We start from the raw sequence: 26,459 nt of genomic DNA on the forward strand, positions 1-26,459 counted from the left end.
CTCCCTGCTGTTCGAGGGGAAAAAAAAGATAATTACTGTATAGCTCTGCTATACTTTGCTATCTTGATTGGGCACAAGCTTTAGGCTACATATTTTAGGAAAAGCCGTGGTCCTCCTCAAAGATAAAGTTACACAGGGAAGCCTGGCGTGCTGCAGTCCATGGGGTCGCAAAGAGTCGGACACAACTGAGCGACTGAACTGATTACTTAATTGAATGCTTCCCCCTCCCCATCCCATCTGCTTTCTAGTATTTCAAACATGGCAGAAGGAATTTTTTTTTTTTTTTTTAAGTAGTCAACAGCCAAGTTCTCCATCAAAAGGCCCTAAAGGATCACGTTGCAGTGCCGAGTTAGTGTGAAGTTTGTGCTCAGAATGAAATCCACTCATAGATACTCCTATTTTGAAGGCAACCTAGAAGTGGGTTTTTCTCCTAGTTTTATTGAAGTATAATTGACATATAGCACTGTATAAGTTTAAGGTGTACAACATAATGATTTGAGTTACATGCTTCATGAAATGATTACCACAATAAATTTGTTGAACATCTCTCATCTCATATAGATTAAAAATTAAGGAAATAGAAAAAAATTTTCCCCTGTGAAGAGAACTCTTAGCATTTACTCTTTCATATACAACATAAAGCAGTGTTAATTATATTTATCATGTTGTACATTACCTCCCTAGTACTCATTTATCTTATAACTGGAAGTTTGTATCTTCTGACTGACTTCATCCAACTTTCCCCTCCCTCCACCTTGCCTCGGGTAATCACCTGATCTCTTTTGAATGAGTTCGTTTTTGAAGAATCATTGACCACAACATTAGGTTAGTTTCTGTTATACAATATAGTGATTCAGTATTTCTATACATTTCAAAATGATTACCATGATAAGTTTAGTTACTATAACCTAGAATTGGGGTTTAGATGAAGAGAACAGCTGAGATCCTAGCAAAGAAGAGAGGTCAAGACATGCCCATATGGGAAAACTATACAGCGCCCTTACCACAGTCCAACGTGACAATGTCATCAGCCAGAGAAACCAATTAGAATGGTGAACTGGAAAAAGACATCAGGAAGGTAGGTAAAGGGAAGTCCCTGGTGGTTGAGGGGTTAGGACTCCGTGCTTCTAGTGCACTGGGCATGGGTTGGATCCCTGGGGGGCGGGTGGGGGACTAAGAACTAAGATTCCTGCATGCCGCTCAATGTGGCAAAAAAAAAAAAAAAAAAAAAGGTAGGTTATGATAGAAGACAGACATTGCACATCGAGACCATCAGGTGACAAACATGCTTGTAAGTTAATGAGCTTCGAATCTCTCCACTAAGAAGCATACTAAGTTCTTCCAGGTGTAAGATGATGTACACATACTTCGAACTAGGACACAATGACCAGCTCTGTAAAGGGAAGCAGGGGTCTTTGGTCCAATTTTTAACTCCTTCACTGATTCACTATCAGAGGGTTAACAACCATCTTCATTCCTCGGTGCTTAATTCTATTTGCAAAATAGGTTATTTTCATTTTTATACTCACTCTCTTTAGTCAGTTCAGTTCAGTAACTCAGTCATGTCCAACTCTTTGTGACCCCATGAATTGCAGCACGCCAGGCCTCCCTGTCCATCACCAACTCCTGGAGTTTACCCAAACTCATGTCCATTGAGTCGTTGATGCCATCCAACCATCTCATCTTCTGTCATCCCCTTCTTCTCCTGCCTTCTATCTTTCCCAGCATCAGGGTCTTTTCAAATGAGTCAGCTCTTTGCATCAGGTGGCCAAAATATTGGAGTTTCAGCTTCAACATCAGTCCTTCCAATGAACACCCAGGACTGATCTCCTTTAGGATGGACTGGTTGGATCTCCTTGCTGTCCAAGGGACTCTCAAGAGTCTTCTCCAACACTACAGTTCAAAAGCATCAATTCTTCAGTGCTCAGCTTTCTTTATAGTCCAACTCTCACATCCATACATGACCACTGGAAAAACCATAGCCTTGACTAGACGGGCCTTTGTTGGCAAAGTAATGTCTCTGCTTTTTAATATGCTGTCTTACTTTCTAGCAGATCTCATCTAATTTGATAGCTTTAAATACTTCTAACCTGAATCTGAGATTCATAGATCCATCTACCTACTCTACATCTTTACTTGGATGTGTCTCTTGGGCATCTTACACTTAATATATTCAAAACCAAACCCTTGATTTGCACATCCCACCCCTCTGGCTCCAACCTGTTCCAGTAAATGACAACTCAATTATTCCAAAACCCTGACTTGTTCCTCATGAATCATATTCAATTGATCAGCAAATTTTTGTTGGATCTACCTTCAAAATGTATCTAGAACACAGCTGCTTCCCATCACCTCCACAGATACTATCTTGGTTTAAACCAACATAATCTTATACCTGGATTATCACAATAGCCTCTTAACTCTTCCCTTACTTCCATCCTCAATCCCCTATAATCTACTGTCTACACAGAAGCTAGGAAAGTCATATCACGTCACACTTCTGCTTATAACCCTCCACTGCCTTCTCATCTCATTCTAAATAAAATCTAAAGTTCTTCAAATGGAATTCAAAGCTCAATCCACTTTTCTAGATCTCTTTGGTCTCACTTCCTAATGCACACCTTCTTATATATTCAGCTCCAGTCACACGGGACTCCTTCCTATTCCCAGAAATATGCCAACCACTTTATCTAATTAGCATTCGCTCCCACCATCATGGTGACTCACTAGTCACCAAGTATGCTTTATTTTTCTAAACAGCACCTATCATTACCCAACATATATTTTTTTTCATTTTGTCCCACTAGAATGCAAACTCTGTAAGAGTGGAAGTGTTGTCTGTTCTGTTTACTGCTTTTCACCAACATTTAGAACAGTGCTCTTACATGCAACAGCAAAAATTTCCAGGCATGAAATTCAAAGGATTTTTCATAAAAATACAAGGAAGCAATCTTAAAACAAGAAATACTTGTAGAATGAAGCTGTATTCCACAGCATCCATCAGGAATTTCAACTTAGGAAATGATAAATGACAATGTTCAAACATACAAGCCTTTCAGATGCATCAGAATCACAAGCACGGCAAGGATCACGTGCCCAATTAAGTGAATATCTTCTTACATATTCACCAGCTCATAAACAGAGAGCTGAACCAGAGCACACTGCCCTGGTGAGTCTTGGAGGAAGAAAGGAATGACATCACCGGAGAACCTGAAGGCATATGGTCAGGCAGGACACACACACACACACCCCCCTTAGGTTGTGATGCTGAATGCCAAAGAAACCCACCTCATGACTAGGTATCAGGGGAATTCTCTGGGTCTGACAGTCACCTCTAAATCCTCTAGCAATTAGAGTTAAAGGGTCTCTTTGTGATCAGTGTGATGTTACACTCCCCAAATGCATAGTTAGGATAACTTTTCTTAAACATTTATTCATTTATTCGTCAATGAGGGAAGGAGCTGGGATTTGTTTCAAATCCCATTCTTAGGTCCAACGCAACAATGATGATTGTCCTCAGTACTGAACTCCCGCGTTGTCATCAGTACCCCTCCCCACACAGTCCCCTCAAACCAGTCACATCCCTCAGATTGAGCCCTGAACCTGCAGTCACTCCAAAGAATCCTCCCCAAAGTGTCAAAGCCCTAAGTAGACCCCTTGCCATCACTGGCCACCAGAGCACCCTCTTCTGTCACTGAAACCTACAAAATTGCCCTCCTGTCACCAACGCCCCAGTCAGACTTGCTTATTGAACAGTCTCCTGTAAGGGCTCTATCCTGTCAGCCGGACCCCTGCTCACCTCTTCCTTTTACTAACGTCCACCGAGACCCCACGCCTGTTACCAGCTCTCGAATACCCGGTCCGCAGTCATCAGTATCCCTCACAGACCTCCCTGTCGCCCACTCTAGCCTCTCCCCGGGCCGAGAGCCCCTCTAAGCCCCTCTCCTGCCCCGCCCCTTGCCACCCGGCCCCGCCCCTTGACGCGGTGTCCCGCGAGCGGCGCCGGAAGCCCCGCCCCTCCCGGTTGCTAGGCTCCGGCAGCCGGAAGTCCCGCCTGCCGTGTATCGACGCCGCTACCGCCGTCGTTGTTGTTGTGGTTGGTGCGCTGAGCTCCGCGGCTCCGAGAGCCGGCTGCGTCCCTTCTTCGCCGCCGCCATGAAGTGGATGTTCAAGGAGGACCACTCGCTGGGTGAGCGCTCGGCTGCTGGCCCGGCCATGGGGGCGGGGGCGGCGGGGGCCCCCCTCCCCCACTCGGGCCGCCCCAGGCTGGGCCGGGCGGGGCGGGTGCTTCCCTCGGGGCTCGGGCGGCCGAGGTCCTGGCCCCCAGGGCGGTTGCCCACCCGCCCCGGGCCGCCCTTTGCGGGCCCTGCTGGAGCCGGGGCCCCGAGGACCGGGCCCGTCCGGACGCCCAAGAAGACCGGGGGCGTGCGCAGGTCCCGGAGGGCGGAGGGCCGGGGCTCTGGGAGCCGGCCGGCGAGCAGGCGCGGCCGTCAGCCCCGTGTCTTTCTCCCTCAGAACACAGATGCGTGGAATCTGCGAAGATCAGAGCGAAATACCCCGACCGGGTTCCGGTGAGTGCGTTCCCCGCCCCCTCGCCTCTCTGTCACCCCTGCCGTCTAGGACCGGTGGTGGGGCCAAGGCTGCTCAACAGTTGACAAGTTTAGACTGCAGTCACGGTTGTGGTGGCAGATGGGCCACACTGGGTAAGGGGCCGTCGAGGGCCGCGACTTGAGGGGCTGTAGTGGATGCTGTTCAGGATGCTTCGGTGCTGAACCTCGCGATCTAGGCCAGCGAGCTGTCTGCAGCCTCTGGGCTCCCTAGCCAATTATGTAAGAAATGATGTTCTAGGACAGGGCGACAGGTCACAGCCACTTTAGGGAATGGTGGTGGAGGGAGACGTTCACTTTGGTCTTGAAAGTGGTACTTCAGTCTCAGGACATTCATCTTTAACTTTGTGCCTTCCTCTTTACCTGACTTCTGGTTCCCTTTTCTCACCCTGACCCTGTCATCCTTTCCTGACAAAAAAAAAAAAAAACAAAACAAAACTGAACCGCCACTGATCAATAATGCTTATCCTGTATTTATCCCTTGATGGGGGAAATAATTTCTGTAACCCTTATTTATTTTTGAGGACATCCAGGCCTGTTATTGTTGCTTATTGCTTATGAACAGTTACTTTGGGGAGAGGCAGGAGGGATAGATTTCAAACTTAGTTCAGAGAGAAGCAACAGGCCAAGTGAAGAGCTTGGTCCTTGGCTGCCTGGGGTTGCCAGTCATCCCCATTGATCCGTCCCTTCTCATTTCCTGAGTTTCTTGGGATCTTAATTTCCCTGTAGTGTGAAGGCAGATCCATTCTGGGGCCGTGGAGTAAGCGGTTGTAGAGGAACCCTTACCAGATATTCTCAAGTCTGCCCAAAGTACTGAAAAGCTTTGTAGTGAGGGCTGTGTTGCTCTTACGCATGCTGAGATCAGGGATGAGAACTGTATTAATAATTGACCACAGAAAAGCACTTACTGTTTCCTTGTAACACATTTATAGCAATTCCTAACCTCCAGAGTGTGTGGTTTATTAAGCCAGGGGAATATTTGCTCATGTTATGCCGTTTCCCACCCACCTCCTTGCCCACACACTGTTAATCAGCACTCCAGCAACGCAAGGCCAGAGCGTCACGTTAGCAATCCAGTCATGACCTTACTTTGCTTTTGCAGGTGATTGTGGAAAAGGTCTCAGGCTCTCAGATTGTTGACATTGACAAACGGAAGTATCTGGTTCCATCCGACATCACTGTGGCTCAGTTCATGTGGATCATCAGGAAAAGGATCCAGCTTCCTTCTGAAAAGGCGATCTTCCTGTTTGTGGATAAGACAGTCCCTCAGTCCAGGTGAGGGGTGTTTACTGGTATTGGACATCTGCTTGGTTGCTTACAGAACTCAGAACTTTGGAAGTCTGAAAACTTTTAGAGATCCTGATTAGAAATCTGAATTTTGTGCTCCCTGTCATTCAGGAGCTCAAGGAAAACAAGAAAGGGCTGCAATAGATGTCTGTGCACTTTGGATTAAGAGCAAGGCCTGGACTTTAAAAAAAAAAAAAAGATGAAATTCAGCCTCAGATACCCAAGAATCCTTTTAAATAGTTCGGGACTTAATTAGGCTTAAGCCATCAGTAGAACTGAAGCCTGAAATGAGGTTTTTCTCCAAATGATCCATGAAATAAGTCCTGTCGTTCTTCCCCAGGAGCCTGTGGGCCCTGCTGAAGCTCAGCTTCAGTTAAGCACCTTGCCTGCTTGCTCGCTCTCCAGGCTCAGTCCTGGCCACTGTGAGAGTCCGCTGCCTGAGCCTCAGGTATCTGGAGACGGCGCTTTATAGACTTAACCTCCCTTTATTCTGTCAGAGTAGCTGCCCTCTTGTCTTGCTGTTGTGCTGCCGGGAAGCAGTCTTTGGGATATTTGGGGCCTGAATTGAGGCAGGGGCATTACAGTACGCTTCGAGGTAGGCGACAGCCTAGCTTTAGTCTCCTGTGGAGAGAGGAGAATTTTCTGGCTCAATCTGCATCCCTGGTCAGTTCTTTTCTGTTACTGATGTGAGTAACAGAGCCAGATGTTGGCCCCCTTCCTCCTGAGTTTCATTTTGTTATCCCCCCAAAAGTAGTACTTCTGATGCTAAGGCTTTAAGAAGCCCTGGGAACTAGCCCAGTGTAGCCAAAATATGCTTCTTTTGAAAATCTGTGAAAGCTCCAGGAGAGGCCTAAGCCAAATTCTAGTCCCATATCCTACGAATAGAATAACTTTGGCTGTTTTTAAGGTCTGGTTTTCTCTTTCCCAGTCTCTGCCACTTCTGCTTCCTGATGTTTGGCAGAGGATGGGGGAGAATGGAAGGTCTGCCTTCCATTAGGCCAGGGCTCTACCTGAGGAGAAAGGCCAGGCCCTGCCTAATGGGCACCATTGGTCTGCTTGCAGCTCAAGCTTAGGAAGCTGTGGTGTTGCCAGGGGTCATCTTGTCACCCCGCTGGGCTCTCAGCCTTCCTTCCAAGCCTCTGGGCACTGTGGTGCTGGGTGCATTCTTCTCCAGGGGAGGCTAGGGAAGCCCTGCGCATCTGCGGTCACTTTCCGCTTCTCTTAAGGTGGTGGGGAGGTGGAGGTAAATAAATCTTCATGCTACCTGCAGCTTGCGCGGCTCCTTGATGGCCCTGTGTGTTCTCCTTCCCAGAGTTGGCTTCTTGGTGGGAACGAGTTTGTGAGTAGGACCTGTAGCCTTGAGTTTTGTTTTCCTTGATCCTGATCTTCCGATACTTTTTGAAGAAATGAAGCAGGCTTCTGGAGACATTGAAAGTGAAAAGTGAAAGTGAAGTTGCTCAGTTGTGTCCGACTCTTTGCGACCCCATGGACTGTAGCCTACCAGGCTCCTCCCTCCATGGGATTCTCCAGGCAAGAGGACTGGAGTGGGTTGCTATTTTCTTCTCCAGGGGATCTTCCCAACCCAGGGATCGAACCCAGGTCTCCTGAATTCCAGGCAGATGCTTTAACCTCTGAGCCACCAGGGAAGTATTAAGATTTTGTTAATGTAGCAATTACAATGGCTGCAGATTTTAACTAATGCCCTCTGTCCCAGTAGAACTGGAAATGAAAAGTGATTCTCAGGGCAGCAGAGGCTGCTTTCTCTCAAGTTTTATTTGCCTTTGCAACCTGGTAAGAATCCTCCCTAAAACAGGTTACAGCGGTGACCCAAGGCACACTAACCAGCCCCTCCACCCAGATCCTTCAGCGCCTTTGGCTCCAGTTAATGACTTCCTGGCCCACATTTAAGGCAGCAGTTCTTTGTTTGGGGGTTTTAGTCTTCAAAACAAGTTTGCTTATAAACAAAGGAGGCATGTGACATCCTCGGGCTTTATGCAACTGCCGATCACCTGATTCCTGCACAGACAAGATTGGCAGTCTCCTCCTAAAGCTACAGTTTGACTCAGCTTCACCACTTCCTCCCCAAGGCAGTAGGAGCCTCTTCCTTAGCACTTTCCAGCCTCCTTAGGGAAGCGTGGAGCCTCCTTTAACCATTAGCCAGTGTTTGCAGCCTTTGGAGAGTGGCTGGGGAAATCAGAGTTGAGAAAGGATGAGCCCTCCCCCATCCCATAACAAGCATATCGACACAAGGATTGCTTATGTCTGAGGCTGAGCAAAAATAACTTCATTATTCCTGCCTTAGAGTGGGCTTTGGGAGTGTTCCGGGACACAGGCGACCATCCTGTAAAATAGTGTGATTATTGTTTGAGTAGTCAGTGTTAATATTGACTCTAGAAATAGAGACAGAAGCAAGTCCCTAAGAGTTGTACATTTTAAATCCTTTCTGAGTTCTTTTTTTTTTTTTAGAAAGGGGAGATCTCAACTGCTTTTTCCCATTTAGCATTGGAAAGTTGAATTCTCTGCCTAGGTGCCTGCATCTAGAATCAGGCTGGAAACGAAAGGAAAACTGTGTCTTGGTGTAGACAGGACTTGAGAAGGAATATCATTATTGTATAAGTTTTCCAGTCAAGGCTTTAGTGGGGAACCCAGACCTGGCAGTGTTGCCTACCTTGTGGTCTTTGTTTAGAGTACAGATAAGAGTCTTATTAATCCCTTGTTTTAAATAGAAACTGAAGTATATTATTAAATTAAATATATCCAATACTTTGGCCACCTCATGCCAAAGAGTTGACTCATTGGAAAAGACTCTGATGCTGAGAGGGATTGGGGGCAGGAGGAGAAGGGGACGACAGAGGATGAGATGACTGGATGGCATCACGGACTTGATGCACATGAGTTTGAGTAATCCGGGAGTTGGTGATGGACAGGGAGGCCTGGCCTGCTGCGATTCATGGGGTTGCGAAGAGTCAGACACGACTGAGTGACTGAACTGAACTGAACTGAAGATGTTGTAATTTGGGAATGTTACATTGGGAAATCTGTGCTGTTTAGGATTATGGTATTTAATTGTTCCTGGCTCTTTTTTTGTTGGTTCTTTTGTTCCTGGCTCTTAAAAAGGTACTGTGTAAAAGAAGTTATGATGTCTTAACAGTTCATTTAAACTTTATTTAGAAATATGCTTCAATTCAACACTTTTGAGCACTTCTGGGTCAAAGCAGGGTTTATTTTAGTAGTGGAATAGAGTATTTATATCAGAGAAAAACCTGATAAAAAGAATAAGCAGTGGTTAGTTTTTTGTATTTTAGAATTTTAGGGAGCCTCTAGGGCCATATTAATTTTAACTTTGAGGTCCATGTCTTTCCAGGATCCACAGCAGTAGCCACTGTCCTCTCCCTTCACTCCGCCACCCTGCTTCCCCTGCTGGAAAAGAGACAGATCCAGGTCCAGTGGAAGCACGTGGGCTTCAAAGCAGATGGATGGCCAGGTGGCCCATCGGTCCAGCCAATTCATGAGTCAGGCTGGATCCCACAGCCTCCATAAGCTGACCTTGGCTGGGGCCAAGGAAAGCTGGTGCAGGGACGGGGCGTCCACGATTCTAGGTCAGCTGCCCCCGATGCCTAAGCTGTCGAGCAGCTTAAAACCAGTTTGTCCTCTGCAGCATGGCTCTTCCTAGATGTGGGTCCTTCTGAAAAGCGCATTTATTACTGGTTAGTTTGTCTAGACCTGTTTGATCTTGAATGGAGGGGTGGGGGACAAGGTTTTAGGGAGCAGTTTAGGGTCATGCCACTTGGGATCCCACCACACCTTGGCTTGCCTCAAATCTGCTGTTCGCTTTTCCCGTTTCTTCTGTCAGACTGAGAGCTTGAAGGTGGCTTCCTCCTTAGATGACTGTAACACACGGCACCGCAGCGTTAGTGCCGGGCTGGGGGCCATTCTCGGGCGTCTTCTGTAGCCGTAACTCGGGCAGGAATCCTTGGCCTTGCGGTGCTGCCCGTGGGTTGCCAGCCTGACTGACGCGTTCGAGCAGCCTGCCTGCGCCGCCCTGGCGCTCCAGCGGCGGCCCGCCTGTGCTGAGTGCCCTGGGCCTCCGAATCCTGAGGGGCCCCGCTTCTCAGCGGCGTGGGGCTTGTCGGAAAGGAGCAGCCAGCCTTCTGCTGTGCCTGGAGAAGAGAGGCGCGATTTACATCCCTGCGCTTCTGCTTGGCTATCCTTTTAATGGGACTTGTTTTTTTAAATTACTTTTAAACTGCATTTGTAGCCCAGCTCTTTTTTGGCTTCAGACCTAGTTATTCTGATGCTGTGTGTGTGGCCTGATCGCACAAGTGCTGTTTTCAAATCATACTGTACAGATGCTTTCTCGGCACTAGGAAGCCTTGGAACCAGGTGTCCAGTCATGGGCGCGGACTGGAGCGTTTAGATCCCAGCCATGAGCAGTCGGTTTTCAAGTTCCTGCCCAAGGGATACCTGAGTATAAGGACATAGTGCTCTTGCCAACTGAGTAGACTCCGCATGATGCTGCGTGGCAGAGAAACGGAGAACAGCGAGCAGGCTCTTAGAGTCACTAGGCAAAGCCGTCTAGTTAGGAAAACACACGATCTGAAGGAGGGGCCCTAAGACCTGCTCAGCGTGTGGTACAGAGGCTGCAGCAGGGGTTTCCCTGGGAACTTGTTTGAAATGTAGAACCTCAGGCTTGACCTTGACCTTCAGAATCTAAATGGCATTTTAACAAGACATCCAGGTGATTCCGTATGCATGTACACATGTGAGGAGCGCTGTTCTAAGGGCAATCTTTGCAGAAGGTACTAGAACGCTGACGCTTGGTTGTTAGATCCAGTTGTGTATTCACGTGAAGGCGGCACACCTTGGTGGCGAGGGTATCTCCTAGCTGTGTGACCTGGGGAGAATTATTTAACCTCTGTGCTTCACTTTTATTGTCTGTCAACTATGGGTTATGATTGTACCTGCCTCCTAAGACTGTTCTGAGGGTAAAGAGTTATGTATGAAATACACTTAGAACAAGTGCTTGGCACATTAAGCGTTTGCTATTATAGTTAGAATTTTTATGATTGGCCTCTGTAGCTGCTAGGGCACTGGTAAACAGATTTATAAATCCAAGTTTTACCAAAAGACAATGGAATCTAAAGACAGAAAGCACATGGTTATAGAGCTCCCTCCCACAACCCCATCAGAGTCTCCGAGCTTGCCTTAGCAGTGGGCCCATGGTCATTCACTGCAGACAGCATTCAGAGCCGGGGGTTTATAAAGCTCCTCTGGTATTTCTAACTCAGCAGCAGGATTTCGAGTCACTGCCCTTGAGCTTGTAACTTGCTAGAAGAGCAGAACTTAGGCTGGCAGAAGGAACCAAACTTGACGTAGACAAGCAGGGGTTGCTGCCTTTGAATTGCACAGTGCCTGTTGCTTCCAGGCCCCATGGGAACGGCTCTGGGGAAACTGTAGTCCAGGTCTCATCAGGAGCGACCTGCACACGTGTACTAGGTGGTGCGGAGCGGTGGCGAGGGCAGCAGCTCTTTTCCCCTTTGCCTCATTTTGAGGATTCTCAGGGAAAAGCTGGGTTCCTTAGGGTGCCAGTGGGCTTCCCTGGTGGCTCAAACGGTAAAGCGTCTGCCTGCAGTGCGGGATACCCGGGTTCAATCCCTGGGTTGGGAAGATCCCCTGGAGAAGGAAATGGCACCCCACTCCAGTACTCTTGCCTGGAAAATTCAATGGACTGAGGAGCCTGGTGGGCTACAGTCCATGGGGTCGCAAAGAGTCGGATGCAACTGAGCAACTTCACTTTCACTTCACTTTTAGGGTGCCAGTCACCGGAGCTAAAAGTCTTGGTGAGAGATGTGGCTACTCATTCCAGCCTTTTGCTAGTTGCTGGCTCCTTACTCCACTTCCTGGCTTGTCCCTCTTCTTCCTAGTAAGGTGCTCTTATAGATAGGCATCTCCCCCTCTGGCAAAAGGATTGTTTCTCAACTTGGCTGTACAAGGAATCATCTTGGGCATCTTAAAACTTATTGATCCTGGATCCTACCTCCAGAGATTCTGCTTTAATTGGTCTGGGGGAGGGCTTGGGCATGTTTTTCAAGCTCCTCATTGTTTCTGCAGCTGAGGTGGAGGCCCGCCACTCGGAACAGGCTGCCCCCGGGTCCTCACGTGTTCCAGGGCAGTTCGGTCCATAAAGTGGCACACAAGCCACCTGTGTGATTCTACGTATTCTAGCAGCCACGTTAAACAAGAATAGTATATCTCACCTATCTGATATACCCAAAATGTCATCACTTCCACATGTAATCGAAATTGAGATAATTTTACATCTTTTTTTCCTATACTTTGACACTGAAATCTTGTGTATACTTTACACTTACAGCACATCACAATTCAGATGAACCGCTTTTCAAGCGCTGAACACAGGTGCACAGTGGCTGCTGCATTGGACAGCAGAAACATAGGATGTGTCTATCAAAGCAGAAATTTCTCGTGGACAGTGCTGCTTCAGGGAGTCCTCAGAGCCTGGCAGAGCACAGTTCTTATTGTACAGGACGCCCGGGACAGGCTATTTTGTATTCATACTCATCCACTCCTACATTGTTACTAATTCTCACCTGCCCACACAGCCAGCCCTCTAGAGAGGCAGGAAGAAACTTCCCCTTTATACAGAAATGTGGTCTCTGCCCGTTTACGTGGAGGTCTCACAGCAGCCAGGAGCAAAGCAGGGCCGTGGGGCAGCCTTGTCTTTACCAGCTTGAGGCCCCGACCCCTCTCTGTGTACCTGCTGGCCCTGGTTTTACTGAGTCCTGCATGGAGGCATCTGTTGTGGCCTCTTTGGGCTTAGTGACCTCTCATGTCTTGAGCTGGTTCCCAGACTGCTGGTTGACACCCCATCTCCCTGACACGTAGTCATGCCCCGTTCAGCACGTGTCTGCACCTCCTGCTCGTCTCCAGTGGTGCGGTCAGGTGGCCAGAGCTCAGGTGTTCCTCGTCTTAACTCTGGAGCCCGTGCAGCTTGGCTTTACGGCAGAGCACGCTCAGGTCTCCTCTGCTGCAGTCTGTTGCACTGCTAAGGGAAGCCAGCTCTCCTCCCCCGCATGCTTAGCTGGAGCAGTGTCTGTTCACGGAGGCTTCTTAGGCAGGACTTCCTTGGCTCCCGATACAATCTGAGAGCTGCTTGCACTATGTGCGAGGAGAGTAGCTTCCCTTTGATGACGCTGATGCAGGTCTCGGGCACAGGTTTCTGGCGGGGGAGGTTCCATAGGAATCATGTCAGGTACTAGTTATAAATCTTCAGAGGCCAGCTGGAAGGAGGCACTCTTCCCCACCTTTGTCCTCCACTCCCACAGATGGGCTCTTGGGCTCTTGTTTCGGTTTTCTCCCCTGCCCCTGGCGTTCAGGAAGCATTGTGAAAGCACTCCTTGGGAGCTGGGGCTGGCTTCTGAAGGATTTCCTCAGAGTGAGGGTGCGTCAGATGGCCTTGCCTTGAGATATGAGGCTGACTCTAGTCTAATCCCCGATTCCCCGAGGCTTAATTACTTTTATCAACCTCCCACCAGAGGTGTTACAGAGAGTAGCTAGTTTAAGTAGTGGGCTCCTTATCCTCAAACCATTTTTCTCCCAAAAGCTGGACTCAGTCATCAACCCCAGTTCTCAGTGTTCTCTTTTTGTTTCTCTCCTTCAAGCCTAACTATGGGACAGCTTTACGAGAAGGAAAAAGATGAAGATGGATTCTTGTACGTGGCCTACAGTGGCGAGAACACTTTCGGCTTCTGAGGGCCGGCGCTGGGCTGGTGCAGCGCTCCCGCTGTGGATCTTGTAAATAGCCGGCCATTTTCAGTTACTCTACCAGAACCTCTTCACATAGACCTCTCAGTGCATTTGTAACTGGATTTACTTCTTAATATATTGGAAGGTTTTGTTTCCTTAGACTAGTAAATTATCCTGCAGAGTTTTATTTTGAGTTTTTCTTTGTGCACTGTCCTTATGGCTGTACCCTCCAGAGAACCTGTTCCTCTGGGAATCTTATTTAATGAAGATATTTCCATATTGAAGTGAGGGAGGTGGGAATTAAAGTGAAAGGGGATATGATGCATTTATTCTGGATTATGTTTGAAGTGTTAGATGATGAAGTGTTAAAAGCATCCAAATTAAATCCATAGCAGTCAGAACACTTGCTTTACTAGATTTTGCCAACTGCCAGTCATGGTGGACTGAGCTGATCTGTTCCTCTTTCTGAAACTATTAAGGAAAATAATTAACAATAAAACTTCCTCTTATAAAGGCGCTGCAGTGTGGCCTTGTCCTTTACTCACCTTGTCTTAGATGCATGAGAGAAGGAGCTCCTGCGTTCGCCAGGCCAGGAGGAGGGTTTGTGGGGCCCACGGCAGAACAGCTGGGCACAGGAAGCCTCTGTCAGGAGGGACTTGTTTTAAGTGGTCAATATAATCTCTAAAAAAGTATATGTCAAGAAGTCCTTTCTCCCACTGCTGTTTTCTGACTACCCTAACCCTCCACCTTTTGGGGAACTTCTTTTACTGGCACATTCTTTTCAGAATTTGTTTTTGGAAGTCCAGTTATATGTGAATATATGTTCAAAAATTTTTTTTCTTATACAAAAGAGAACACATTATATATACTTAGAACACATTATATATACTTTTTTTCAGTGAACAGTATGTCATGATGATCTTTCCATACCAGTTCATAGAAAGCCTTTTCATTTATTTTAGTATTGCATTGTGTAGGTTTATCATTATTACTGAAACCCAGCAGATGCTGTGTGGCTCCTGGGCATGGAAACCTTTCCATGTGACCTGTTCCTGTAGGGAAATAGACTCCAGCCTCCATGACCTTCCCTGAGTTCCAAAGGGCAGATTCAAACACTTGTTAATCAAGGAAGGGTGATGCAGTCACCAACTGAATGGACATGAAGTTGAGCAAACTCGGGGAGAGAGTGGAGGACAGAGGAGCCTTGCTGTTGTGGTCCATGGGGTTGCAAAGAGTAGGACACGACTTAGGGACTGAACAGCAACAAACCAGGGAAGGGAGAGGATGCAGAGCCTGGGAAGAGCAGCCTAGAAACAGCAGTGAAAGCCCGTGGGCGAGGCTCTGGTTCCAGGTCAAGGGATACACAGAATACCTTTGAGCTCTTTACAGAACTCAGACTCCCAACAAATGGAAAAGTGAAAGTGAAAGTCGCTCAGTGTCCGACTCTTTGCAACCCCATGGACTATACAGTCCATGGAATTCTCTGGGCCAGAATACTGGAGTGGGTAGCCTTTCCCTTCTGCAGGGGATCTTCCCAACCCAGGGATCGAACCCAGGTCTCCCACATTGCAGGTAGATTCTTTACCAGCTGAGCCACAAGGGAAGCCCCAACAAATGGAAGGTGTTCGCATTCTTCATTCCAAACAAGACCCCGGAGGCCAGACTAAAGGAGTGCGGGCCTGCAGACACTGACCTATATGGTCATCTCAACAGATGAAGGAACAGCACCTGAAACAACTCAAAACCTATTTAACTTCTAAGTAAATTAAGAGTTCTTTAATTTGATAAAGGGGATTCATAAAAACATGTAGCAAATATGTACATTTTAGTAAATAAAGCTATGGTGAATGAGGCAGTGTGGTACTGACATTGGTATAGACAAATATTTTAATGGAACAAAACCCAGGAATTGATCTGTGTATAAAACATGTGGCATAACAAGTTATCAGGGAAATAATGAACCAGTTAACAAATGGGACCGCAACAGTTGGTTACTTAATATGGTAAAATTTCAGAGGCATTCCTATTAAAAACAGTAACTGAAAAAGGAAATCCGAAGGGTGAACTCTGTGGTATATGAATTATATCTCAATGACGCTATTAAGAAGTCTGCTATCAGTGCTTTTCTGAACTTTGTTTTGGCATAAAACTAAGATAATGAGAGGAAAAGTAAAGGAGAGGCAAAAGAATCAGAAAGGAACACTGTAATATACAGACTGTGATAATCGACACAGAAAAATCTAAGCTAATCTATACAAATTAGAAGAAGGAAGTTCTCCATGGCTGGTGGATACCAGATCAGTCACAAATATTGATGTTTCTACACACCAGTTATGACCAATTAGGGAATATTATAGGAAAAAAAATTCATTTTCAATAAAACTAAAATGAATATGTGCATAGGAATAAACAATATGATATGTAAGACCTTTATGAAAAAACTGATTACTACTGAGGGACATAAAAAAGAGATAACCCTAATACACCATATTCAAGGATGAGAACATCCAGGACTATAAAAATGCACATTGCCCCCAGATTAACCTGTGAGTTTAATACAGTTTCAATAAAAATTGAAATTTTTACTGAAATCAGAGGTGTGTCTGTGTAATCTGACAGTTGCTGGCAAAAGTCCATTAATTGGAGAGCAGAAGCCAAGATAACAAGGAAATGTTAAGAAAAACAAGCCAGGGAGATCTGTGTTAGCAGTAATTAAGTAATTAAGACTGTGCCTTGTGGCAAAGAAACAGACACACAAACCAGGGAACACAGCGGAGACCCAGAGTGAGGCCCATGTTTAAAATACAGCAGTCATGGCGTGAAGAATCAGAGGGGGATGAACCTGCTCATCTGTTACTTCAGAATGGGTTTTTAGTATATATATATGAATATAGATTAAATACGGCATCAAATAAATTCAAGATGAATTAAACATCTAAATGTGGAAAAGCAAAACTTTAAAAAAAATCTAGGAAAAACAATTTGGAACAGCTACTGTCTTTTAAGAGTTGGGAAAGAGTGGTGGCTCTGTGGTAAAGACTCCGCCAGGGTTTGAACCTGGCTTGGGGCAGATCCTGCGGACACGCCGAGGAGCAGCTCAGCCTGCGCGCTGGAGCCCGGGAGCCCATGCGCTGCAGCTGCTGAAGCCCACGGGCCCCGGGGCCTGTGCTCCACAAGAGAAGCCACTGCGAGGAGGAGCCGGAGCACCGCAGCCAGAAGGTAGCCCCTGCAATGAGAGGAGAGGCCGTGCAGCCACAAAGGCCCAGCACAGCGCAACCAGGGCACCAATCCCAAAGGCAGCCCAAGCATCTGCTTCAAGAATTCAGGAGGCAGTGTACATGTTTTTATTCTCAAAAGCCTCACTCTTCATTAGACTGAATGGTAGAATGCTTTAAAAAAGCACAACTGGGGATTTAAAGTTCCCCTCTTCATCTTTATTTCCTCAGGGAGAAAAAAAAATCCTGGTGGTTGACATCGCGAAGACAAGGCCCCAAAAGCTAGGTAGGAGGATCTATATATATATATATCTCTGTGCTCAACAGCCCTGCTTCCTCGCCTCCTTAGCTGCTAGAGACAAGCTGCTGCTTCCAGATGTGGGAAGGGGTGGTGCATGTGGGAAGAGCCTGGTGCACGGCAAGGGGCTCCAAATCATTTGCCCAACAGGCTTCTCCTATGGATGATCTCTCAGGTTTGTTAGAAGCAGCTCTGGAAATCCGGATCAGTAAACTGCAAAAGAGAGTCCCTTATGAGCAGCAGCCGGAGACCAAGGCTGGCCTTGCACATGTGGCAAGCAGCCCTCCTCAAGCCTGTGCTGAACGGTGTCTCAGCTCATGGCCACAACCCCACTGCCGGGGGTGTCACCCCACCCTCAGTCAAAGGTGAGGATACTGACACTCTTGAAAACGCACTTACCCACCCACGATCAGACGCTCAGAGCCTCCTGGAGCCACAACTCAGACTCAAATCTGTAGCCAAAATCCATCTTTGTTCTGCTAGACCAGAGGTTACAAACCGAACGCCTGTGTCTCTTACGTGGTCCCTAAACATACATCTAGAAATACAACTTTCTTGCTTCTCCTCAAAAATTTCTGAAGATCTGGCAACAGTTGGCCAGAACAACAACAACAACAAAATGGCTCCTCTTTGGACAAATAGCTTTCCAGTTCACTCCATCTACTTTTTAAAGGTTTTCAATTCCTGGATATATTTGGGCTTACAACCTTTGCACCATAATTTATGTGCCATCCTTTATTTTAGAACAGAATTTCCCCAAAGTACATGTAATCAAAACAGTAACTCTCATCGGCCCTCATCTTTGATGAGAGAGGCAGAGAACTGGGAGGCACCATCTGCCTGTGTCAGCACAGGTGACCGAACCCTGGAGTTGGTGGAGACTCCTGCTACCTCACCCCAAAGCCTAGTTCTTTGCTGCCAGCTGTTTTCCTCAGCCCGGCAGTCACTGAGGTGCTGGGCTGGGAGGACAGTCACAATACCACTGGGGAAAGGACAAAGTATAGCATGAAAATACCAACTGAAATGGCACTCAGTTCAGTTCAGTCGCTCAGTCGTGTCCGACTCTTTGTGACCCCATGAATTGCAGCACACCAGGCCTCCCTGTCCATCACCAACTCCCGGAGTTCACTCAAACTCATGTCCATCGAGTTGGTGATGCCATCCAGCCATCTCATCCTCTGTCGTCCCCTTCTCCTGCCCCCAATCCCTCCCAGCATCAGGGTCTTTTCCAGTGAGTCAACTCTTCACATGAGGTGGCCAAAGTACTGGCGTTTCAGCTTCAGCATCAGTCCTTCCAGGGAACATCCAGGACTGATCTCCTTTAGGATGGACTGGTTGGATCTCCTTGTAGTCCAAGGGACTCTCAAGAGTCTTCTCCAACACCACAGTTCAAAAGCATCAATTCTTCACTGCTCAGCTTTCTTCACAGTCCAACTCTCACATCCATACATGACCACTGGAAAAACCATAGCCTTGACTAGATGGACCTTTGTTGGCAAAGTAATATCTCTGCTTTTTAATATGTTATCTAGGTTGGTCATAACTTTCCTTCCAAGGAGCAAGTGTCTTTTAATTTCATGGCTTGAATTACCATCTGCAGTGATTTTGGAGCCCCCAAAAATAAAGTCTGACACTGGAGGTCAAAATAGTCCACAAGGGGCAGTGATAAAAAAAGGAAGTTGGTGAAATCTTACAGGGGAGGGACAGGGAACACACATTGAAAAGAACTCTTTGCTTTCTCTCAGTTAACTGAATCAAATTCAATGAAAACAGGGCAAACTGGGTTGAGTGTGCATCTATTGCTGGGCAAAGCTTGGGTTGCCCACAGTTTAATTTCTCCGTGATTTCCTGAGAGGATGCACATAAAGGCCTGTTGTTGAACTGCAGAAAGATGCTGGGAATGGGCCCTGTGATCCTGCTCTGTTGTCAGGTTGGTCTCACCACCCAGGGGCCCGCAGTGCCTCTCCCCATGGAGACACTGCCGGGTTTCAATGCGCTTTTCATTCTCTTGGCTGCCTGAGCAAACAGCCATCACTGTTTCCATTGTGAGCTCTTCTCATGGAGCCAAGCCCAAGTTCAGGGAACATGTGTTTGAGACCAACATTTGGCAGCCTGGGTTCTCACTTGGAGCGACTTTCTGCCTTTGCCTTTTTCCTATTGAGACAGTTCCTGAATTTGGAGACTGAAGAGCAGTGCTGAACACAGTTCTAGAAGCTAATTCCTCATCCTGCTAGCTCACTGGGATGAGGGACAAAAAATCTACATGATAATCCAGAGCCGGGGCTTGTTGTTGTTCAGTGGCCGAGTCGTGTCCGATTCTTTGTGACCCCACGGACTGCAGCACCCTAGGCCTCCCTGTCCCTCACCATCTCCCGGAGTTTGCCCAAGTTCACTGAATTGGAGATGTCATCTAATCCCCTCATCCTCTGTCACCCTCTTCTCCTTCTGCCTTTAATCTTTCGCAGCATCAGGGTCTTTTTTGCATCAGGTGGCCAAAGTACTGGGGTTTCAGCTTCAGCATCAGTTCTTCCAATGTATATTCAGGATTGATTTCCTTTAGGATGGACTGGTTTAATCTCCTTGCAGTCCAAGGGACTCTCAAGAGTCTTCTCCAACACCACAGTTCGAAAGCATCAATTCTTTGGTGTTCCGCCTTCTTTATGGTCCAATAGTCACATCCGTCATGACTACTGGAAGAACCACAGCCCTGACTATATGATTTTTGTCGGAAAAGTGATGTCTTTGCTTTTTAATACATTGTTATTACATTGTATTACAGTGTTATTACAGTGCCTGGGTTACTGAGACAAAAATTACTTCCATTCCTCTCTTGTTACCAACATGACTGAGGCCATACATATCTCACAGTGTCAATGAGTTAAGTTCCTTGGAGAAAATTTCTCTTTGCATTATCTACCCAATTAAGAATTTTTATGAGAAATCTCATCTCAATGTTGAAAAAACTGAACATCTTAACCTTGGGGCCTCATTTTCTAGATAGGGTGACAGGTTAAAATTCAGAGATTAAATGCTTTCTCTGCATCCATATAGGAAGTAGTGACACAATTGGTACTAGGACATAATTATTAACACTTAAATATCTAAACCAAAGTTTATTCTACTATGCCAAGTCATGGATAACGACTAGGTTTTTTTTTTTTTTAACATTTTTATATTGAGATATGATTCCATATAATAAAATGCACAGATCTTAAGTGTACAGCTTAATACATTTTGACAAATGTTTACATCCATGTAATCAACTCTCCAGTTGAAACATGGAATGTATCCATCATTCTAGAAGTTGCCTTGGGTCTTTTTCTACTCAACTCCCTTCTCCCATCTTCCCCCACGCAGCAATGACCCCTGCTGTGACTTCCATCCCCTTTGATTAGTTTTCGGGCCCTGGTTTCAAGAAATAAAAAACGAATGCATGTGAATTTGCCTGCAGCCCTGAAGAATCTCTCTACAGAATTTTCCTCCCCATCTTGGACCACAAGTACTGCTTAAGATTTGTTTTGGATCCATTTGGACATTCTTCCAGAAAGTCAGTCATAGACCCAGTACAAACATATTTAGGTTTAAATGGATTCATGTTTAGAAGAAGTGGAAGCTAACTATTAAATATGATTCTTCAAGATGTGGCATAAAAAGAGCTCTTCCTGCTGGGAAATCAAGTTTTGTTCTCCAAAATACATGCCTCCTTGGCTCTGTGCGTATCCTACCATTCCTTCAGAGTAGCTGCCTTTGTTCCAGTGGAAAGAATTGCCTGAGCCCTTGAAAGCGAGCACATGCGCATTAGCTCTCTGCTTAGAAGCTGTTTCCCAGTTTCCAGAACCTGCTGCTTCAGGGGACTCCTCCTGACAGCTCCCTTGACTGCCCCAGATATCATCACAGGAGGGCGTGGCCGTTAAAAACCTAACATTGTCCTAAGCTATCTGACTCTCCAGCAAGGGACCTGGGTCTTGCAAACTGGTAAAGCTTGCTCAGAACGTTGCCTGAAAGCCCCAAAGTGTTGCCCGGGTCCAGGTGGAGGGAGCCTTCCACCAGCCACGGAGGCGACCGGACTGGCGGGCCCTGCCTCTCCCCAGCAGGGCGCCGCAGCCAGCCAGGGTCATTTTCTCCACATCGGCTGGCTCCCTAGACAGTGAGCTAATGCTTGGCACGGAAAAACTCCAGAAAACAAGGCATTTAACTGCACACTTTGAGGCAGAAATGACTACATGGAATATATACGCAAAATTATTTAAATCAAGCCAACTTTTTAAAACTCTACAGAAAAAGAGAATAAAAGTTATGCACACATAGTCGTAACATTAGCACCCACTCGTGAACACAGAATGAAGAGAAAACCATGCTGAAAATGTTATCTACCCTGAAAGAGCCAGATTTCAGAAGACATTTTGTGAGCAAAGAGAGAATTCTGTGGAATTAGCTGCCTAAAGCATGCTGAGTCCCTCTTCCCTATATAATGTCACTTCTGAGTATATTGTGATGTTTCTACAGTTTAAAACAACTTTAAATTTTTTCTTTTTTTTTTTTCATTTTTGAAAATTTACTTAGGGACTTCCCTGGTGGTCCAGTGGTGAAGATTCTGTACTGCCAGTGCAGGGGGAGCAGGTTTGACCTCTGGTCGGAGAACTAAGGTCTCATATGCCACGTAGCACAGCCAACGATTTAAAAAATAATAATAAAATAAAATTTACTTTAAAAAAAGTTATTACAGAGGAAGAACATGCCCACCGGCTTCCTGGGCAACCCCACCCGTCCTTCATGCCTGCTCACCGGGCTTGGGGGGCTGTCTTGTTCTTGCTTTAAGTCAGGAGTCACAAACGACACTTTTTTTTTTCAATTAAGGAAAAAAACCACAGCTCCACCCTGGTGCCCGCCAGGAGCGTCCGCATCGCCGTCCCCTTCTCTCCTTTGCTGCTGCTAATGACAATATGACGACTTACTCTACTATTCGAAAACTATTTTTATGTAATTAATGTATGCTTTCTTGTTTATAAATGCCTGATTTAAAAAAAAAAAAAATAAAAAAGTTATTATACTAACATGGTTTAAAATTTTAAAAATAATCGATCATAAAATGTATTCAAAGAAAAGTCTCCTTCCTGCTCTCAGGCCCCAGCCATTCTCTTTCCTTCCCCTCAGGCCTGTGTTCGTGGTTTCCCAGGTGTCTATTCAGAGACAGTGTAGCAAAACATAGATATATACCTTTCATCCATTTCTACAGAAATGGAATGTTACAATGCTGTCCTACATTTTGCTTTTTCATTTGCACTTGTATTTAGAAACAGAACTTTGAAGACGGATTTCAATACAGAAAACTTTTGTGTTCATTTACATTTCGACACAGTGAATCCCACCTCTAAGAAATCTACCCAAAAGACACACTGGCAAAAATACAAAATATTCTATTCACAGAGTATTTCAAAAGGAAAGAATTTGAAATGTTTATCACCAACTAAAAAAGTTATGACCAACCTAGACAGCATATTAAAAAGCAGAGACATCACTTGGCCAACAAAGGTCCATCTAGTCAAGGCTATGGTTTTTTCCAGTGGTCATGTATGGATGTGAGAGTTGGATTATAAAGAAAGCTGAGCAGTGAAGAATTGATGCTTTTGAACTGTGGTGTTGGAGAAGACTCTTGAGAGTCCCTTGGACTACAAGGAGATCCAACCAGTCCATCCTAAAGGAGATCAGTCCTGAATATTCATTGGAAGGACTGATGCTGAAGCTGAAACTCCATTACTTTGGCCACCTGATGCGAAGAACTGACTCATCTGAAAAGACCCTGATGCTGGGAGGGATTGGGGGCAGGAGAAGGGGACGACAGAGAATGAGATGGTTGGATGGCATCACCAACTCAAGAGACATGAGTTTGAGTAAACTCTGGGAGTTTTTGATGGACAGGGAGGCTTGGTGTCCATGGGGCTGCAAAGAGTCGGACATGACTTAGTGACCAAATTGAACTGATCACCAACTAAAAAAATGGCTACTGCTGGGGGAAGAAACAGAAGTCAGGGGACAAAGATGGAAGACCTTTCTGAATGTACCTTTTAAAAAAAAAAAAAATTGTTTGAAATTTTACATAACTTTTTTTGGTAAAAAGTACCCCTGAAAATTGAAAGGGAAATGAAACAAAATTAACTGTGTATAGATTTGGAGCAGTAACTAGAGAGGAACTGTTTCCAGTGACTTTGACATACTCACAATCTGGGAGTTCCCTGGTGGTCCAGTGGTTAGGATTTGGGGCTTTCACTGCTGTGGCCCAGGTTCAATCCCTGGTTGCGGAACTGAGATCTCTCAAGCCTCTGGGGGCCTCCAAAAATAAAAACAGAAAAACACCTATAATCCCTAGTTCAGGTTCCTCAACCTCAGCAATACTGACATTTTGGGCAGAATCTAGTTCTTTGTTGTGGGGGGTTGTCCTTTGTATCATAGGGTGTCAGCACCCAAGGCTCAGGTGAGCCTCCCTGATTGGCAGTGATACTTCACACATACGGTCAGACATCACTGCCCCCCAGCATTGTGCTGTGTGAATCCCCCAGGAGAGTGTTCTGAAGTGCAGGAGGAGGGGGCAGGCCATGCCAGGAGGAGCCACACGTGGGAGCACCAGGGTGGGTCAGGAGGCACTGGGGGTGAGGAGGAAATGTGGGCAAGAGCCATCAGTGTGAAGGGACCGGCAGGGGCCAGGCTGGGAAAGCGGGCTGGGGACTGGCTAGCTCCAGGAGGGGCAGGCTCTCCAGGGTGAGCGAGGCAAAGATGTCATGCCAGAGACACCAGAAGCATCGGCACAGCGAGGACAACCAGAAGCTTGTGCAGACCCTCTTCCCCTCACGCCTTTCTCTTTGCTGACTTGCACTGTAATAAATGGTAACTCTGAGGACAGTAGCTTTTCTGAGTTCTGTGAGTCTGTCTACTGTCTCAATCTGAGGGTGGTCTTGGGGACCTCAAGACACAGCTGCTAAAACCATTCTGTGAAAGGGTGAGGGTGAGGGGTTGGATCAGGCTGGTACCACTGAACTCTCTGATCAGTTACTGAAACCAGGACAGCCTGATGTCACGTTCCCATAGGTTAATATAATGTAACAGAAGTATGCAGAATCTCCTGGAAAGAACTGAACTTGGCTGTAATCAAGCCTCTCCATGTAACCACAGATTTATAGGAAATATGAGGGGGAGAGAAACTGGTTATCAACACTGGAGGAAATAAGCAGCCAAATCCTGGATGGGAGAGAGTCTACCAGACAAATGACCCATCTGTCAAGGACATAAAAAGGAGTGAACTGCTAGAGATTTAGTGACACAAAAGATACATCAACCCAATGCACTGTGGGGATGTTGTTTGAGTTCTAATTTGAACAAATCAGTAGTCAAAAGACATTTCTGAGACAATAAGGGAAACTAAACACAGCCTGCATAATAGATATTAAAGAATGATTGTTAATTTTATTGGGTAGAATAGGATAGCTAGAATTCAGTTTAAAATGTTCTAAGAAAAACAAAATTGGAGGGGAAGGGGGAAAAGATCAGACAACAGCAGCATAAAGCTGATGGATGTTTGGTCTGGGTGACTGGTACATGGAGGTGATTGTGCTTTTCTATTTTTGAGTCTATTTAAAAATTTCTGTAAGAAGTTTCTTTTTAAAATGTAGTTAAAAACTGGAAGTAGTTATCAGTAAAAACACACGATCTAAATGTATGAAGTTTGAGAACCTGCCAATATTGCAGAGATGTGATTTTAAGGCACAGGTGAGATTCTAAACTTGGGTTTTTAAGAGATTAAAGCAAAACATAGGGAGTGAGCTGTCTAAGCTCTCCTTTTGTCTCTTCACAAAACAGGCAGAGTCCAAAGTGAAGACACCTCTGGTCTCTAGCTTTCAGGGCTTCCTAGTCTCTGTTCTAAAGTCTAAATTGATGGGTGTTTTTTCACATTCTGTACACATGTGACAAACACCATAAATTTTAGGAAAGAAAAGACACTAATTCCTTACATTCTCAAATAAATCTTTATCTTTGAAAACAGAATCTCATGAGAGTGATGCATAACCTTCTGTGGATAAGAGCTTCTGCCAGTTGAGGTGTCTTATATCACAGGATTTGGGGTCAGGTCAGGCAAAGGGTTGATTAAAGCAGCATGTGGGAAGTGTGGCCTTCGGTAGTGGAGGTTTTTGTCTTTGCTCCCACCTAAAAGGATTCCTCATAGAAAAAGGTTCAAAGATAACTCAATATGAGAAAGTTACGGGGGAATTACCTGGCGGTCCAGTAGCTAGGACTTGACAATTTCACTGCCATGGCTCAGGTTCAATTCCTGATTGGGGAAGTAGGTTTCCACAAGCCACACCACTGCCCTCCCCTCCCCGCCCCATCCCCGCCAAAAGCTACAATGATAAAAAGGCAAAAAAAAAAAAAAAAAGGAAACTTTATGTATTATTTCTGCAATAAAAAAATATTAAAAACATATGTTCACATGCAAACCTGTACATGAATGTTTACAGCAGCAATATTCGCAACAGCCAAAAAGTGGAAATAACCTAAAAGTCCATTAGTTGATGATTAGGTAACAAAATGTGGTATATCCATAGAACTGAATGTAATTTTTATCCCATAAGCAGGAATAAAGTACTGAATGATGTTACCAATTCACATTACAACATTATGAGTCTTAGAACATCATGTTAAATGAAAGAAGCCAGTCACAAAAGACCACATATTGTATGATTTCATTTATATAAAAAGTTCAGAATAGGCAAATCCATAGAGACACAACATAGATTGTGCTTGCCCTGGGGTTAGTGGGGGTGTTGAGGGGATATGAAGAGTGGCTGCTAATGGGTACTGTACTGGATCAGATAGCACCCCCCACCCCCAATTTAGAACAAAAATGTTCTAAAATCGATTGTGGTGATTTTGCACATCTTTGTGGATATACTGAAAACCACTAAACTGTACATTTTAAATGGATGAATTTTTTGGTATGTGAATTACATCTCAATAAAGCTGTTATTAAAAATATTTAAAGCTATAAAGAAATACTCAAGAACGAACAAGGTCCTTGAGTAATCCCAACACAGAGAACTTCCACTTTCAGTCAGTATATTAGAGTGTGAAGAGGTTGAGAGTTAAATACTGCTGCTGCTGCTAAGTTGCTTTGGTCGTGTCCGACTCTGTGCGACCCCATAGATGGCAGCCCACCAGGCTCCCCCGTTCCTGGGATTCTCCAGGCAAGAACACTGGAGTGGGTTGCCATTTCCTTCTCTAATGCATGAAAGTGAAAAG

General features: G+C 45.7%; 1 protein-coding gene across 3 annotated transcripts; it reads left to right on the forward strand.

Annotated features, from left to right (window-relative positions):
* Positions 1–4,027: 4,027 nt before the first annotated feature.
* On the forward strand, positions 4,028–14,174 carry GABARAPL2 (GABA type A receptor associated protein like 2). 3 transcript variants are annotated; one of them, XM_025268428.3, is made up of 4 exons: positions 4,028–4,189; positions 4,516–4,571; positions 5,710–5,882; positions 13,546–14,174. In XM_025268428.3, the coding sequence occupies exons 1-4, from the start codon at positions 4,156–4,158 to the stop codon at positions 13,610–13,612; spliced, it is 330 nt and encodes a 109-aa protein (XP_025124213.1). In that variant the 5' UTR covers positions 4,028–4,155; the 3' UTR covers positions 13,613–14,174. The 3 variants fall into 3 exon arrangements, with proteins under 3 accessions (XP_025124213.1, XP_025124212.1, XP_025124211.1); XM_025268427.3 differs by having other exon boundaries at positions 13,574–14,174; XM_025268426.3 differs by having other exon boundaries at positions 9,259–13,597.
* Positions 14,175–26,459: the final 12,285 nt, after the last annotated feature.

Source organism: Bubalus bubalis, chromosome 18 (genome assembly GCF_019923935.1).
Source record: "Bubalus bubalis isolate 160015118507 breed Murrah chromosome 18, NDDB_SH_1, whole genome shotgun sequence".
NCBI lineage: Eukaryota > Metazoa > Chordata > Mammalia > Artiodactyla > Bovidae > Bubalus > Bubalus bubalis.